General features: G+C 52.6%; 1 protein-coding gene across 2 annotated transcripts in view; it reads left to right on the top strand.

The window, feature by feature from the left end:
- Positions 1-18,063, top strand: part of SHROOM4 (shroom family member 4) — a 133,440-nt gene that overhangs the window by 106,735 nt on the left and 8,642 nt on the right. Inside the window, exons 3-7 of one of the 2 annotated variants that reach the window (XM_074208274.1) lie at positions 3,493-3,630; positions 4,837-7,192; positions 9,615-9,676; positions 9,784-9,966; positions 16,309-16,983. In XM_074208274.1, the coding sequence (XP_074064375.1) occupies positions 3,493-3,630; positions 4,837-7,192; positions 9,615-9,676; positions 9,784-9,966; positions 16,309-16,983 (3,414 nt within the window). The remainder of the gene's footprint in view (positions 1-3,492; positions 3,631-4,836; positions 7,193-9,614; positions 9,677-9,783; positions 9,967-16,308; positions 16,984-18,063) is intronic. The other variant, XM_074208275.1, reaches the window with a different exon arrangement.

Here is an 18,063-nt window from a genome sequence, read left to right as displayed (position 1 = left end):
CAGGCACATCTAGTGCAAAAGTCATTGCCAACTTGAACTTAGCTGAGAGAGCCATAGGGGCCAGGACAGAGGGCTAGGATTAATGGATGTGCTGGGCCCCCATCTCTGCCCTCTGATCTGCTCAGACCCTTCTGAGGGCCGCCAACTTTGGTACACTGGACTCTGGTTTGGATGTTCTACTATATGATTGGCTGAAGCTGCTGGGGCTCCTTAATAGGGAGAAAGGAAGATTTAGGATACACGACTGCCATCTTCAAGTATTTAATGGGAAGAGGGATGAATCTAGTTATCGCTGGCCCCAGAGAGCAGAAGCAGAAGTGGCAGGGAGCAGATGGCGGCTGCTTGTAAGGAAAGGCTAAACCAAGAGAGTGTTGACTGGGCCACCAGACCACCTTGAAAGTCTTTGGGCAGAAACTGAATGCCCACTTGAAAGGGGGAGTGTTCACATTGGGGATTCTGTCCCCAATCTGACCCCAGCCCCTGCCTCCTTCAGCTGCTCTGAGAACCTTTTTCCTTGACTCCACACTAACCAAGGAGATGATACTAAAGCTTGGACTCTAAGGCCGAGGAAGGAGCCAGGTTCTGGAGGAGAGTTGCAAGCTCTGCAGGCCCCCTTTCTGAGCTCCCCTGGGCCCCTCTCTGGGCAAGGTGACTGAGGCTCTAGTTGGAGCTTCTCCTTGAACAATCTGGGCTCCTCAGGGAGCTTGGAGGTTTTAGAATGAAAACAAGAAGCACGTCCCTTCCGTCATACAGAAGTTTTTCCCTGAATAGGGCCCTGGCTTTCCAACCCAAGTAGACAGGAGGTTGGGAGACTTTGGCCTGCAGGCAGCAGACTGTGCAGCTCCAGCTCTCAGTCACAAGCCTGGTCAATGGGAAGCAAAGATGTAAGGGGCCTAGGTGCCAGACTCACAGTACAGTCCCATCCCAGGCTTGGGGCACTGATGATTGGTGGCAGGGCAGGGCAGTGAATGGAGCAGTGGGTTGGGATCAGAAGCTCTAGGTTCTCAAGCAAGTCCTAGCTCTGCCACACCTAGGCTATGTGAGCTTGGGCAAGGTTCACTCTCTTTGGGTATTGGTTTCTTTACTCAGACACGAGGGCTCTGTTCCTGTGATTCTAGGTTGCACCATCATAGGCAGGCAGAACAAATGTAGAAAGAAAGGAGTGAGCATGTGAGGAGTCTGTGTGTTTGTATATGTGTGTGTGTGTGTGTCTTTTTAAAGACTCAAATATTCTAGTGATGCTTGTTTTCCATCATTGCCACTTCCTACGACCGAAAAGGTGTGGTTGAACCAAATTGTCTATTCCGACAGTGTGTACTTGCTTCCTCCCATGGTCCCCCACATCTGGAGGGGGAAGGGCTGGCTCTCTCTACTCTCCTGAAGAAGCCAGGCTTGTCCCGACAAAGCTGGGCTTGTCACTGGATTGATCTATCAGAGTTCTTTTGTGGCTCACATTGATTATTTCCCTGGCTCCCCTTTTTATTCTTTCTGAGTCTTTTCAGACTGTCTGAATCTTGCAAGGGCCGAAGGCCTTTGGTAAGGGGGGTGACTCCTTCCCCTGGAGTTGACCCATTGCACTCTGGAGCAGCTTTAGGCATTGCAAAATTTGTTCTGATGACCAGTTTCAGTCAGCCTCTTGGGTTGGTCACCTGGCCTCAAATATTTCACCTTTACAGTATGCCCTCCAAAGACTTCAAAGGCTGCCCTCTTGTCTACTCTGCATCTTCTTTTCCCAGCCTGGATGCCAACTGCCTTGGTCACATGGCAAGAAGAATGCAGAGCCAGACCTCAAATGCAGATCGTGGGACTTGGTGTCTTGCCATTGGCTTGGCTCTTGCCAGACTTGTCCCATCTCCCCCCTGCCGGGACTCTCCCTTTTCTCTGAACCCCTCTATACTTGGGAAGGCCTCTTCCCTCCAGCTGACTTCCCTTTACCTCTGAGAGTGGCTCTTGTGGGACAGAGAACCTGATTCCCATTCTTGCTCTACTGTGTACATATGTGTATCCTTGGGGGACTCCCTTGTCCCTGGGCTTAATAAATGAAGCCTTTGTAAAATGAAGAGGTGGACTCCATATTGCCCAAGATCCCTTGCTGCTGTGCCTGTGGTCCTAGACTCTTCCCCCGCCACACCTCTCCCAAGGGCTTTTTCTGCTATCACTGGCCAAGGTGTCATCTACTACCAATCCCGTACCATTGTATCAGTTGTTGACATGGCCTATGTAGAAGGCTGGCTTAAAGGACGGGCTCCGTGGCAGCCTCATGTCTCCTTGGGGAGCTCTGACACAGTACTTGGCTATGTCTGGTGGAGATGGGGGCTCTTCTGCCTGAAGGGCTGAGGGGAAGTCTAGGAAGTAGAGGTGGAGGGGCCTGACCATGACCATTTCAATGAGGGTGAAAGGATGCTGGTTCTGCACCAGCCTTTTCTTTATGGTCCATGATTGAGCTGGGGCAGTGTGTATGTGAATGTTGGTATCTGCATGTTGTGTGTGTGTTGATGTGGGCTAAGGGAAGTGTTTGCAGGCCTGTCATGAAAAGTGGGACCCCAGCATGAGGTGTGTGGTGGCCAAACACATCTGTGCTCCCAAGAGTCCAGAATAAGGGGAAGGACAGTCCCCTGGCCCCTGCCCTGGTCAGATTTCAGTTGGGATGTTGTGTTCAATTCTGACATATCTGGGGGAGGATGGCCAAGCTGGAGTAGGTTCTGTAAAAAGCCATGGGATAGGGACACCTGAGAAATGATGTAATGGTAGCAGTAGTGTCAGCTGGAGGAACTAGGCATGTTTGGCATGGAGAAGAGAGGACTCGGGCATCAGGATGGTCTCCTGAAAAGATTCTGATGAGGTTGTTGTGTAGTGAAGGGCTTGACTTTGTTCCCTTTGGTCCTGAGAGCAGAGCCAAGAGGGGCAATGGAGGGAAATTGGAAGAGGTACATCTGGAGCATGTGTCATGAATGTCATCCTCATAGACAGAGCTGAGCCCCATGGCTGGGGAGAGGACTACACTGTCCCTGGTGGTTTGCGAGGAGATGCTGGCGCCCTCTTACTATGCTTTCTGGTTGGTCTCGATGGCAGCTGAGCCACCCCCTTCCCCTTTTGTAGTTTGGCCATTTGGTGATTCTTTGGGGGACAACTAGCTAAGGCTTCAGATATCTGAGGCAGCTGAAGATTCTATTGCAGGCTTTCCAGGACCTGTTTTGGGATCTCCTTGGGCCTTCCCTGAAGGGGCATCCTTCAGTGTCCCCTGATTCCCATGTTTACTTCTTCTCAGGAGACTGGCCAGATGAGTTTCTCCCTGGCCAGGGAAAGCAGCTTGTCCAGTGTCCACCCGAAAATTGAAGAGGAGGCCAGCTGGTCCATCTTTCCAGGCTGCTCTCTCCTCCCAAGGCATCCTCATACATGAGGGGGAGGGAAATGGGGTGGGCCGGAAACTGCCTGGGAAGTGATTTCAGCCCCAACTCCCCAGGCTAACTTCCTCCCTATTCTTGTTGGCAGGAGAACCAGCCCCCTGGCCAGGCCGCATTCATGGCACATGGCCAAGCTGCTGGAGGGGCGGCCTGACGCAGCAGCTATCTCCATGAATTTTCCTGAAGACCCCTTCAGCTTATCCTGGCATTCGGGCTGTGACCCCAGGTGAGTACCAGTTCATCTCCCCCACAGTCTGGGGGTGGGGGGGCACATTCTAGGTGGCAGCATGGGCAGCATGAAATTGACTCTCAACTCTGGCTTGGATTCCCAGCCAGCTCAATGAGCCCTGCCACCCATGTGGGCTTCAGGTTCCTGTCTGTTAAAAGATTGGTTAGGGAAAGATTATGGGTCAGAGGACCTGGCTTTAATTTCCAGGTCTGCTACTTACAAGCTATGTGAGCTTGAGGGAGTTGCTCAGCCAACTTCCCTGGGCCTCAGTTTCTTTCCCTGTAGCTTTAGGGGACTGGACTTGATGGTGTCCGAGGTCCCTCCTCAATCTTACATTTCTGGAGTAATACACAGCATGGAGGCCATTGTTGGGGAGCCTCTGACTTTCCAGGAAATGAAACCTAGAGGATGGTGGGGCTTTGCATGCTGGAAGGCTAAATGGTGGACAGCTGTCATCCCTGGGTTGTGCACCTGGCAGGCCAGGAACAGGTAATGGTCTGTTGGGAATTCCTGGAGGCTCTTGTACTATGAGCTGGGCTTTTGAGGAGTTCCTTTGGGGTAGCCTGGCCCAGGGTCTGATTTCAGCAGGACCATATAGGGACCACTTAAGGGTAGGGTTAAGGGGTCTGTCCAGAGTTATATCACTGGCAACTGTCAGTGAGTGACAGGAATGGCAGCCAGACCTTCAAGGTCCCCCAAGTGGTAAACCTCAGTAGGAATTTGAACCCAGATCCAGGGATTAGAGTTTGATGATCTTTCCATGGCAACTTTTGTGTTTCCTTGAACTTCCAGTGTAAGAGGTGCCAGGTGTCCTTGCCAACCCATTTTGGGTCCCTGGGTCTGGTGACAGAGAAGGAGAAAATGACAGGCAAGAACCAGTCCCTTGGACCCAAGGTGCACCCCCCCCCCCGGCCCCAAAGCAGAGCATGACAGTGCAGCTGTCACTGGCCACCATTTACCAAGGAGTCCAGGAAACTTGGGGTGGGAATGGGATAGGAAGATAACTCTCTTCCAGATTTTCCCAAGGCACCGCTGGGCTCCCAGTAAGGGGTGGGAGAGCCAGAGTCTACATAGGGGAGGGCTGTGGGAGGGCAAGGACAGAACGGAATGGGGGAAGGGAGGAAATATTAGGTCTCGTGGTTCTGGGCCTTGCATTTTAGGGCATCCTCCTCAGAAGAGTTCCCTTCTTCTCTGTTTCTCCAGTGACCCTTGCCTGCAGTGGTGCCCACTGTCCCGCCACGGCAGTACCGAAAAAAGCAGCTCCATCGGCAGCATGGAAAGCCTGGAGCAGCCCAGCCAAGTGGGCCCTGAGGGCCACGGCTCTCCCGTGGAGCAGAGCACATATCAGAGTCAGCGGGACTCAGCCTATAGCTCCTTCTCTGCAGGCTCCAGCACATCTGACTATGCCCTGCCCCTGCGGCCAGAGGAGACGGCAGCCTCAGACTTCAGCCTGCCAGGCCTCGGGTCAGCCAAGGCCCCAAATGGCCTCTACCTCCACACAGGACCTGATGGAATGGAGACCCTGGGGGCAGCAGGGCCCTTGTGTCAGCAGGTACCCAGGGTCCAGCCTTCACCTAGCCCCCAGGAGGGGCCTGCCCAAGTTTCTGTGGCCCCTACCAGCCCCCCCCAGCCTCCAGTAAGGCGGGACAGCCTCCGAGCCTCCAAGGCCCAATTCCAGCAGACAGAGAAGCGTCGGGCCTCAGTCCCTGGTGTTGCCTTATACCTGAAAGAGAGATGGAACTCGGAAAGTCTGCTCTCCTCAGACCTCCCCCCTGGGCCCTGCTGCCCCTGTGGCCCCTGGAAGGAGTGTCTGTCTGATGAGCAGTACTGTGTGGTGAGCTGCCCATCTGAGTCTGGTCACTGTGACCCTGGGCTCCTGCTGAGGGATGGCCCTCAGAGGACAGGGTGGCCTGACCAGGACCAAGCCATGGGAGAGCCCCCACTGTCCAGTAGCCTCAATGGAGAGACTGAAGAGGAAGAGGTGGCTATTGCTGTACCGACTGCCATTCCTGCCCACCTTACTGGGCTGACAGGCCACCGTCATAGCGCTCCTGAGCAGCTACTGGCCTCCCAGATTCGATCACTGCACCTTGGTGTGGAGAGGGATGGGGACAGTGATGGGGCTGAACCACAGACCAGGCAAGAGGGGCATCGTTGGACCCTGTCCCCCCTCCATAGTACCCACCCAGTGGCAGAAGATGAGAAGAGAACAGTGGGGCCAGCAGAAAGCTTGAGCCAGAGCAGCCCCCCTCCTGGGACAGCCTCCACCCAGCTCTCAGACCTGGATGATGCTCCACAACCAGTCAGCTCCGAGGAGAGCCGGGAGGCCAAGAACAGCTGCCCCAGTCAGGCTCGCAGGAGCAATGGGACCCGCCACCGGGCTACCCAACCGAGACGCAGGAGTGAGCGCTTTGCCACCAATCTGCGCAATGAGATCCAGAGGAGGAAGGCCCAGCTGCAGAAGATCAAGGGTGATGCAGAGGAGCCAGAGCCCGTGGAGGAGATGGAGGAGCCTATAGAAGAGGCCCTGAGACCTCTACCTCCTGAAGCTCCCAAAATCACCCCTGCAGCTGTGCAGCCTCCACAGCCTCCAGCTCCTGCTCTGGCAGCCTTCCTACCCGCCCCAGGGCCTGGGTCCTCCCCAACCTTCCCAGCCCCTCTACAGACCCCCGCAGGGTCAGCTCAATGGAGGTTGCCTAGCCCAGGAGACCGGTTCTCCCCTCAGATCCAACCTGGTGGGAGCATGCTAAGGGCCAGATCCTCAGAGTGCTTAAGTCAGACAGCAGAAGGCTGTGAATTGAGGACCCCACTGGAGGGCCCTGGCCAGAGGTCCTGGCAGCCTGCAGTTGGCCTCCACCCCTGGAGCAAAGCTCTTGGGCATGGCCCATCCAATCCCAGGCCCCAACCTGGGGCTCGGGGAGGCCGCTGGCGGTGGTCTCCAGAGCGGAAACTGCAGCCTCAGCTAGTGCCGATCCCAAGTGGGGTCTTGAAGCTGAGTAGGGAGCTGGATGGCCCTCCTGGGGAGGAGGGCATCTTTGTGCCTTTTGCCGATAGGAAGAAGTTTTTTGAAGACACCAGCAAGCCATTGCCACCATCAGCTTCATCCCTTGGTCACGGGAAATCCTTTACCCTGAGGCAGAAACCACTTGACCCACCTGCCTTCCAGCCAGTAAGCACTGGTTGCAGGGATCTGCGGCACCATTCGGTGGACCAAGCTTATCATCCTTCAGCCTCCCTGTCCCCTGAGCCAGCCCCTTACTCAGAATGCTTTGTGAACAAGGATCTGGAACAGCCCATGTGTTACCAGCCCCTGACCCATTGTGGGGAGTTGGAGTGCCTCCGGCCCTGCTCCTACTCATGTGGTATACAGGGAACTGTGGGCCATGATGTGTGCGGCTACTGTCCCATCCTTCTGAAGAGAAGTGTGCTCAGTGGCCACCGGAACCACCACTGCCACCAACAGCAGTGGGCATGCTGCACCTGTTGTCACCCAGGACCCCAGCACAAGGACGGAGAAGAGGGTGGCCCCTCCTGGAAGGCCAGGAATCCTTCCCTGAAGGTCAGTACCCAGCCTCCGGGGGGGCGGTGCACTCTGCCTAGGCTGTTGTCTGCTCCCCTCTGTTCTCCTGCTTCACCCTGTCTAGCCCTCAGTGGGCAGGGTGACTCATTCACAGTGGCCTCCCCATAGTCACTCTCCATGAGGGCATCCAGGCAGGCCATGTTCCTTCCTGTCCCAGACAGTTGGCCAGGATTGCCAGGGTGGCCCATCCCTGTGTCCGTCTACTTCCCAGGCACCACTTGGGGCTCTTGGGACAGTGGGTGGAAAGGAGCCACACCTTGTCCCGGAAGCCCCTGGGGGGCGGGCTTGTTCCTTGTCTGGCTTGGCCCACCTTGACCCATGGGCTTGATGGATTGGCACTGGCCTGGTAGAGTACACTGTCCTCTGCACCACAAGGGACTGCATTGTGGCTGTGGAGGGGGCAGTGCAGTCCAAGACTGGGCCCCTGAGCACAGTGCCCAGCTCAGGCAGCCATGGTGCCAGAGCTGCAGTCAACCACGGGTGGCCACAGGTTTTTTTAAAAAAAAAAATTTAATTTGCAAGGAGCTGTTGGCTCAGCTTCTCTTGATTTGTGTGATAGTTGCTGCAGGAGGGAGAAGTTGCCAAAGGCTTGCTTGGGATGTGGATGGATGGTGTGGAGAGCTGATGGGAAAGGCCAGGGGCAGCCAGGCCTGAGGGCCAAAAATCTTGGGAGCAGAAAACGTGTCCTTAAGAGTCCTCATCAGTCACGCCCAGCTGACCTGGCCTAGTGTCCAAGGACCAGTTAGTTGTCTTGGCCCACCAGAGAAAATGAGGAGGGTCTATCAGGGCTCTCTGCCCCCCCATGGGTAGCTTCTCAGAGTGGGGAGGGTCTGGCTTCTCTGAACATGGGGGAAAATGAGAAACAGAAGCCCTGGTCCAGACACTAATGGCAGCTACCTTAGGCTTGTGATTTGAAGGTCACTCAACTTTGGTGGGCTGTTGCTGCCACTTGCCTGGAGGGATACAGAGTGGGGCCTAAGCTCCCACCTAACAGAGTTTCTGGTGCCTCCACTGTCCCTGTTAGTACCTGGGAAACTCAGGCAGAGAGGGGAGTAGGGCTCTAAGGGGTTGGGGGATGGGAAATCATGGCTCCACTGTTGGGAACTGAAACACTCGAATCATGGGCATCAAAGATCATCATTCTAATCCCACCTCATTTCATGATGGAGGAAACAGAAGTAAGTTTAGAGAAGGGAAATGATTTGCCTAAGGTCAGAGTAGCAAAGCTCTGAATTGGCCTTCCTCTAAGATTACCTCCAGCTTCTCCCATGGATGTCTTATTGGTCATCCATGGATAGAGGTGGTATTCCTCCTTGGACTGGCAGCCCTTGGATAGAGGGGAGCCATCTTTTGCCTCTTTTTGTACTCCCAGTGATTAGCAATGTGTCTTATCCACAATAGGAGCTTAATAAATATTTGTTGTCTTGCCTTGGTTTGACTTAGCAGGTTCTGGGTGAAATCATGGCAATGATTAGAGAAAGGAAGGATGAATGATGCTCATAAACCACCCCCAGGGAAAGGAAAGGAAACCTGTTGAAATTGGGATCTGGTCAGGTGACCAAGGGTGACTCAGTTTCCCCTTTGGGCCTTGGTTTCCTCATCTGCAAAGTGGGCAAGGTGACCTTGAGGCTCCCTCAAGCTCCCTTATTCTGTGGTTTTGAGGCTGGCAAATGAGCTCACTGGGAGCAGAGGAGGAAAGAGCTGAACCTCTTTGAGGAAATGAGGTATAGGGGCAAATTGGAGATCTGGGAACTCCAGAAGCATGTGGCCAGAAGAATCCTAAGTCTCAAGACTTTGTATCTCTAATTGGGAAAGCCCTTAGAAGCCTCTAGTTGAAGCCAAAGACTTCTGGAAACTGAGGCAGCTCAGGGAAGTGAAGCAGTGTCAAGAGGCAGGATTTGACCCCAGGTCTTGGACCTCCAGAACATTGACTTGAGAAGGTGGGGGAGAGGCAGGCAGGCAGGTATTCCCACAGCCTCCTGATTGGTTTGGAGCTTGGGGCTTAGTGGCAAGGTCTGAATCCATCCACATTCAGCTGGGGAGCAATCCTCACAGCCATGAGACAAATGCCTCCAGACAGACATCTTGGTCCTTTGTAGCTATAGGCCTTATCCAGTGACCATTATGGCCTCATGAAGATGCTGGTGAGATTGGAGGGAGGTGGAACAAGGGCAGGAGCCAGAGCAAACAGCAAACATGCTCAACTGGTTTGGGGCAGGGCTTCCAAGGGGGTGGAGGAAGGGGGCCGTGGCAGGCCCCCAGGCCCTGCAGCCCCAACCCACAAGCTCCTGTTCTCTCAGGCTCTGTGTTGTGCCTAGCCATGGTGGTACAGCAGGCCCGGGGCCCCTCTGGGGTGGCAGTATGAGACAGGCTCCCTAATTTCTTGAGGTCTTTCTTGTAGGAAATTTCTCCAGATGAATGGGAATCGGCAAAGATCACCAGGAAGGCCAGTCAGCCTGTGAGGTAGGTGGTATGTCAACGTGCCTCTAGTCCAGGGATGGATCTGAGGTGGTGCAGGCATAAAGCCGGTCAGCTGATTGATCTTATTGCCCCTGCCCTGGTGCTCCCAGGATCCCCAGCATGACTCATCACCCCGAGGATTGGACAACAGAAGAGGGCAACCGGGAACAACCAGAAGTGGAGCCTCACTTGGAAACTTCAGCGATAGGCCAGGGTCAGAGGGGAAGCTTAGAGAGCACCACCAAGCTATGGCTGCTTCTGGCCCGGCATCTACTTTCTTTGGTGGCTAGAAGGTGGGTGAAGGCAACACTTCCAGGGGCCCTCTGTTCAGGAGGGTACAGAGCAGCTGGGTACACCTGTTCCCTCAGAGCATGTCTGCTAGCATTGGGGAGAACAGAAGGTACCTTTTCTGGGTGAGAAAGTAGGTCTGAACAGCCCCCTGCTGGGGTGGGGTGAGGGGATTGTCTCCTCTTGCAACTTTACAGGAGAGTATCTGGTCCTTCATTGCCAGTCATCTCCTAAAGTCTCCTATCAGCCCTTTCCTCCCCATGGAAGCCCTGCTCCCAACTCCAAAGGATACATGCTTAATTCCAAATGTTGAGGGTGTGTGTGTGTGTGTGTCTGTTTGTTATATGTAGTATGTGTGTGTAGGATATACTATGTATGTGCTATGTGTGGTGTGTATGTGAGTAGTCCATCAGTGGCAATGGCTCCCACCAGTGTGCCCAGCCCCAACTCTCTTATCCCATCCTATGAGTCTGCCCTCAGGCCTACTTGTGGGGGGGCATGTTGGAAACAACTGAACTATGTAAACAGCAGGAGTTTTTTTGTGTACTGAGCACTGAAGGAAGAATAAGGGCAAAGAGTCACCTGAGATGGCTAGGGGCTAGAATAATCTAGAATGACTTCATGGGCTGCTTGTTTGTAATCCATTATCTGTGTGACCATGGACAGCTCACTGCCTAAATCTGAGTCTTAGTTTCTCATCTGTAAAATGAATGAGACAATAATACCTCCACTCAGGGGCAGCTAGGTGGCATAGTAGGTAGAGTACCAGCCCATGAGTCAGGAGGACCTGAGTTCAAATCCAGCCTCAGATACTTCATAATTGCTTAGCTGTGTGACCTTGGGCAAGTCACTTAAAAACCCCATTGCCTGAAATAAACAAATAAAATAAAATAATACCACCACTCCTTACTTCCCAGAGGTATTGTAGACCAAGCTACTGTTAAGCCTGAAAGTGCTAAGGGCCTGTGAGCCACCATGATTAGTGTGGGCAGTTCAGGAAGAGGGAACAGCATGAGCCGAGGCCCAGGGTGGGGAGACATGGCTTACTCACAGAACAGGAAGGAGACAAGTGTGACATGGGATTAGAAAATTCATCCTGGGGAAGCTTGAGTAGGAATGTGGAGGAGGAGCCAGGAAACCATGAAAAGGGTTTGGGGCCCAACTGTTTAAGAAGCACAACCATGGGCAGCGGGTCCGTTAGCCAAGGGAGCTCACTTAATGGGTGCTGAGAGCTAGGTAGTGAGAGGAAGGAGGGAAACGGGACAGTTGGGTTGGGCCAGAGATTGTAGCCCCACAAGAAGGGAGTGGAGTAGCAGGCCAGAAAGTGACCTGGGGAACCCAGAAACCCCTCTTCCTCTGTATCTGGAGGGAGGAAGGGAATGAGAGCCCTCTTGTGGAAGCAGCAGAGCTAGAAGCAGTGGGGGAAAGGACAGAGGGAGGTTTGAGTTCAAAATCGGGACTGCCAAACCATCCGAGTTTTCCTTGAGTGTGAGGGGCTGCCTGGGGAGGTGGTAGGCTCTCTCTTCCTGAAGGACTTTGAGCAGAAGATGCAGAGGGGTATTCCTGATCAGCCACAGCCTCTGCCTCATAGACACTTTGAGCTTCCATCTCTACCTGTAGATGAAGCAAAAGTGGATACTGGCCTCCTGGGGCCTGGGGCTGATGGGACAGAAAACTATAAGGTTGAGCAAAGGTCAGTCATACTGAAGTGATCAACTTGGTAGGTAGGTGGAGGCACAGAAAGCCTTTGGTCCATAGCAGCAGCAGCAGTGAGCATTTCCATGGCACTTTCAAGATTTACAAAGGGCTTTGCCTCTCATATCTCATTGGAACCTCACCCTGACCCTGAAGAGGCAGCCAAATTATCATCCTCATTTTCCAAAGATTTAAGTGACTTGACCAGGATCATACATACTCAGGCCTTCCTCCCTCCTGCCTACATTCTCCACTACACCACCAAAGTGGTGATTTTCCCAAGGCTAAGGCCAACCAACTCCTGAGACTCCAGTGGGCCCCCTCCTGGGGCTCCCCATCTGGGAGCAATTCAAGCTTCTCTTAGTATCCTTCTCCTACCACCTTATCTACTGTCTCCACACCTTTGCACTGACTGTTCTGCAGTCACTGCCTCTTGCCATCCTTGCTTTGCCTCTAGACACTTTGAAATGCCCCACTCTGCATTATTTCAGTGAGTTGACAGATGGGAGGCACTTTGTTATGGTCCTGGTATGAAACCGCTAGCTTATTTCATCCATGCTTACCTCTGGTTGTGTCATTGAGGCCACAAGACTTCAATGTCTTGGTCTAGCATGGGGTCTGGTATACAGTGGGAGCTTAATGAATGTCTTTGGCATGAATAATTGATAAGGACTTAGCCAGCTCTGTATGATAGCCTCTGATGCTTTGGAGTGGAGGAGTATGTACTTTCCTAGGAGGGGCTCCCTGCACTTCTGTCTAGGAGGAAAAGATGGTGTGCTTCCTCCCCTTTTGGACAGGATTGATTTAGTCACTTCTATGGTCCTGGGCAAGAGGCCCAGCCTGCCAAGACAAAAGGACTGGGTCCCTGACCTCTGGGGGGGGGCGGCAAACAGCCAGATTCTGCAGCTCAGTAACTCTCTTTAATATTCCTAGTTCTTTTGAGCAGCCCTAGAACATAGGCCCCAACTCTTGATGCTGATGGGAACCCTCCCCTGGGCACTTCTCCTTGGGCCCAGAAGTAAGCTGGATCCCCCAGTCACAGTCCATATGCAGACTGAGATCTCCCTCATTCTGAATTTATTGCCTGAGGGGTGTATGCCTGCCCTCAGGATGATGGTAAAACACACCTTCCTAGCTTCTTCTGGAGTAAGGAGAGACCTAAAACATCAGGGAGGGGAACCCTAAAGAAGGAACTCCCAGTGGTGGAAGGAAGGTTGGCAGATGGTTGGGGGATGCCTCCGTGGAGGATCTAGGGAGGTGCCCAGGCTTAGAACAGCTGTGACCTGTCCTAGCAGAGGAAGTTGTTTCCCTCAATGAGATCACAGACCCATTGTGGCACTGACGTAATGTTCTTGGCTTCTCCCTCCATGATTTTGCCATTGATTTGCCAACTGTCAAAATCCCCAACTCCTTTTCACAGGAGCTGTTTGCTGTCCTCATCTCTCCTAGCCTGGACCTGAGTGGAGGACTGAATGTTTATGGCTGTTCCATATCTTTCAGTTTCTTCATTTCTGTTCATTGTTCTGGGCCATTAGGATATTGGGGGAACCTTGTTCTGGCCATCTAGGAAGCTAGCACTCCTTCCTGGACATGGCGTCCACAGGTCGTTAATAAAGAATCATTAATAAAGTTGCTGCTGAGCCTAAGGCAAGGCCAAGGACGCATAGATCCCAGAGCACTTTTTGGGATTGGTGACATGCACTTGCTCTCATGTAGGCCACAGCTTTCCAGCAGACCCTGGGGAGACTCATCAGGGACACAAGGGGAAGAGCAACCTGGGTCCCTTCCTAAGATCTCTTGATTCTAGGTTTGGCAGGAAGGAATTCATAGAATGGGAGATGATGATGAGCGATCAACTGGCTGCCCTTAGTAACTTTAAGTCACCAGTTCATTATCGGGGAGTTGGAAGGGATCATCTCCAGCAACTCCCTTACTTTGTAGGGGCATAAACAGGGCCAGGGAGGGCAAAGAGATATAACCCATGCCAGAGTCAAGGTTTGACCCCAAGAAGAAGGTTTTGGGGTCTGGTCTCTTGGTATTAAGTCATTGCCACTTCCTAGCTGGGTGCAAGGCCTTTGTCCTCTCTAAGTGGCACATCTGTCAAATGAGAAGATTAGTAACCTCCCAAGATGGAGAAGCAGCTCCAATTTGCTCTGGGGCAGCTCCCACTTCTGTTGCTTCCTTTCAGGCCTCTTCTTGGGTCAGCCATAAGAGCTGGAGGCTGGAAACTCATCTTTGGGCAGAAGGGCTTCGTCTTCTGAAAGGACTCGTGGTAGAAAGTGTGACCCTTAACAGCCATCATTTGTAAGGTGCTTGCTCCTTTTCCCTTGCTCATCCCCATGGACCAGGGTCTATAGGTCAGATGACCGTGAAGGACCTAGGAGAGCAAAGAGGATGCTGATGCCTGAGGTAGGCCATGGCTCAGACTTCAGAATGGTCTATTTGACAACAGGGCATTCTGGGAAGTGGCAATATGAAAGTTGGATGGAGACCCTGGCTGCAGAGTACCCCCTACTAAGCCTCCCTGCCCTTGAGCTTTGGAGAAACAGAGGTGGATGTCTTGGTGCCCGTACTTGGATTCTACAGGAGGTAGTTGGACTGAACCATGAACACAACCATGCCTGGGCAGCTGTGGGGAGGGCCAGGAGCTTTCCAGAATTCATTGGGCCTCAGTTCAGCCATCACTTGCTTTGTGTATGTGAGTACTGGAGAAAGGAAGACAGGCTTCATTCACTAGCTTCTAGTCTAGTGGAGGTGAGGTTCTTGGCAGAAAGGGGCTCTGCCAGAAGGTTCTTTAGAGACTTGCCATCAGGAAGACCTGAGACTTCCTAACTTTGTGATCCTAGGCAAGTCACTTGAACCTCTATTTCAGTTTTCCTCTCTTTACAAATAAAGACAATTTTATAATTTTATGCTTCCCAAGGGTATTGGGAGGGACCAAATGAGACAACTTGTGGACTCTTTGTAACTGTTATCCATGATGACTTAGATTGTGAGACAGGGTCAGGTGGTCATATTCTTGGAGAAGGCCTTATTCTGATAGTGGGGGTTTGGAGGTCCCTTGGGAGAGCAGGTTTGCAGATGGCTGGTGAGAACAGCCAAATCTATTCAGGTGAAAACTAATGAGAATGAATGGAAAGACTTGCTTTCCAAGTGCAGGCTGGTAGTGTCTGGGGGGTGGGACAGTTTGGAAGCTCAAACTTACTGAGAGCTCCCTGGGGTGCTACTTGTGGGATGTGGGTGCCCAAATGAGTAAACCTGAAATCTGAGAGATGATAGGCCTACAGATCTGTGCCCAATGAAACCTCAGACCCCATTTTGGGAGCTTGTGGTCAAACCTGATTACTAGATAGAAGGAAGACCATTAGCATCCTCAAGTGGGTCCAAGGGAGGAGGAACAGCCTGGAGCTAGGAGTGAGCATCATCATTGTCACCAAGCATTTGGAAAGTTGGCATGTAGAAGAGAGCTGGTGCCCCCCATTGGGTAGTCCAAGGAACAATGGAGGAGAGAAGGGGTATGGACTAGGAGGCCAATTTGGGCAGAGTTGTTTTGTGATTCCAGAGCTCTGCAAAAAGAATTAGCTCCCTTGTGAGGCAATGACCCAACCCTTGCAGGTGGCCATGGTGGTGACTGGACTTGGGGCATAGCCTCATTGCTTAGGGAACCATTGGCGGGCAAGAAGATGCCAACCAGTTCAGTTTGCTGTCTTGGCCCAGGCTTCCTCTGGGCTTTGAGAGCTGACTGGGTTCGAGGGTGGGGCAGCTTTGGGGGGTGGTGCAGAGGAAGGGGGAAAGTGTGAGCATTGGTCCTCTCCCACAGAGCTTGGCTAACAATGTGTCTCCTATTTTGATTAAAAAAATAGCTTTGGTCTCCATGGTGATTATTGAATGGCTATTCTGGTTGATGAATTCATTGAACCACCGGAATTTCCTGCCACTGGGCGATGCTTAGCCCACAAGTGAAGATCAAAAAGCAAGCCACCAAGCGCTTTAGAAACTGATAAGATGCTAACCTTTGAAAGCATAAATGGGCTCAGCATCTGGTTCAGCATCTGGCTTAGCCTCAAGGAATCTGGCAAGTCAAGGAAGGACCTCTAGAAGTCAGTTAAAACCCTGAGAATTAGGGTGACTTCAGGGAGTCTCTCTCCAGTGGTCTACCCTACTAAGTTCAAAACCAGCTCTAGTCACTGCCTCACTTTCCTTACTTGTAAAATGGGCATAATGATTATATTTCACTCCCAGAGTTGCTGTGAGAATCAAATGAGCTCATATTTATAAAGGGCTTTGCAAACCTTAATGCACCATGGAAAGGCAGCTATTGTCCTTATTTCCCACAATCACCCTGCCAGTGAGTGGGTAGGGTTAGGATCTGAACCCAGGTCCTTTGACTCCAAATCTCCCTGTATCCCACTATCACATATGTACATGAAGGTACACATAGAGACATATGGTCTGCCTCTCGCCACATTTGTACCCCTGTGTGTGGGTGGCCAACACCCAAAAGAGGGGACAGCACATTGTTGTTGGACAAACGTTAACCTTGCTGGGTGACTGGGGAGGTCCCTCCCTGCTCTACTTCTCTGTGGGCAGCTGTTTCTGGCAACATAGGAGCCAATGAGCCAATGAGCCAACTGACCTCTCTTCTTTTTCAGAGAGCGGCTTCATTATAAGGTTGGCTGCCCACGTTCTTGCTTCGAGAACCCGGAGCACGAGTGGTCAGCATGCTACCGAGCAGCCTCCTTCCTTGACCTCTTGTGTGACCACGATCGCTCGGTGGGGACTCTGATGGGCAGTGCTGTCTATGAGCAGGGCAGCCTGGTGCCACCATTGCCCCGTACACTTCGGGGTCGGGCCTTCTCAGAGAGTCACATCAACTTGGAACCCCCGGGCACACGGGCTAGAGAGAGAAGAGAGCTCTTGGCCAAAGTGGATGAGACCCGGCCAGATCCTTTGGGTGCAAGAAAGAAGGCCCCACCTCCTCCACGGCCCCCACCTCCCAACTGGGCCAAGTATAGGGGCCACCGGCTATCTCAGCACTCCCAGTATGCTAACTTAGAGACCTCAGGTGGTCGGCGGTCTGACACAGCCTTGGAACAGCCTCGTCCCCAGGGGAGCCAGGTGGAGATGGTGAGGAAAAGATCCCAGAGCCTCCCTCCAGAGCCACTGCCCAGAGACTTTCCTCCACAATCTGCCTTGCCTCCAATGGCTCACCCTACAGATGACAGTCCTGGGCCAGAGCAGCCTGGCCCTCAGTACTACCAACCTGGTGGAGTGTGGAGAATGCCAGAGCAGTTGAACCTCAAGCCAGACCCTGCCATCTCAGCCAGGCAAGTCTTTCCATAAGGTCCAGGGGCCCATGGGCTGCCACCCCCATTCCACAGAGAGCAGTGTCTCTGCTTATAGACTGCCCTAGGCTGACCCTGGATCTTGAACTGGGTGACTTTCTCCCCACCTAGCCTAGCTTGGCTGACCCTTGGCCTCTCTTTGCTTACTCTTATCAGACCGTGTGCCTCTTCTCTTCTTCTCATGCACAGGCAGTAAAGATGTCCAAAATTAGCTGGACACATAGACTCTTTCTGGAAAGGGATGGAAAAGGCTGTACCCCAAGGCTTCTCCCAGTCTCTTAGCCTGCTCATCTTGTCTTACTTTGAACAGCTTGACTGCTGTGCACTCCAGTTCCCTGTCTCCTCTCTTCTCCCTCTTCATTCATCTTTGCAAGGCCTCTGCCCACCCTACTAAACCCCAGGTAGGCCCCTAGCTTGTTGACCTAGGGTCCATTGCCAATACTCTTTGGTTCATTCTGGGGCGCTCTCATGGCCTTGGCATGCCTATTGATGCTCTAGAGAAGTTTTGGCCTGCTGTACGCCCAAGGGTCTGAGAGAGGGACTGGTCCGGGTTCACACGGGCAGTAATTGGTCAAGCAGGGAACTGACCTGAGGCCACTTGCCACTAAACCAGGTGTCCCCTGCCAAGTCCATTGCTTCAATTCAGATTTTAAGACCTTTTATTGACAATCAAATGGTTCCTAGGAAATTGATCAGCCCAATTTGTTGGGAAAAGCCCAACACTACCCCCATGGTTGGATTCCATTTTTTTCCCTGAACCCCATCTTGCCACTCCCAGCTGACCCCATACCACCTCCCCTCTCTCTAGAGGTCATGGCCTCCACTAATAGACTATGCAGCTCCCTTTCTTCTTTTCCTGTTCTTACTGTAAATTGGGATCTTGGATACTCTCTTTTTTTAAGGTTTTTGCAAGGGAATGGGGTTAAGTGGCTTGACCAAGGCCATACAGCTAGGAAATTATTAAGTGTCTGAGACCGGATTTGAACCCAGGTACTCCTGACTCCAGAGCCGGTGCTTTATCCACTGCGCCACCTAGCTATCCCCTCTTGGATACTCTTAGCC

Source organism: Macrotis lagotis, chromosome X (genome assembly GCF_037893015.1).
Source record: "Macrotis lagotis isolate mMagLag1 chromosome X, bilby.v1.9.chrom.fasta, whole genome shotgun sequence".
Classification (NCBI taxonomy): Eukaryota; Metazoa; Chordata; class Mammalia; order Peramelemorphia; family Peramelidae; genus Macrotis; species Macrotis lagotis.
Note: the sequence above shows the minus strand (reverse complement) of the source record. Positions and strands in the feature narration are given on the sequence as shown.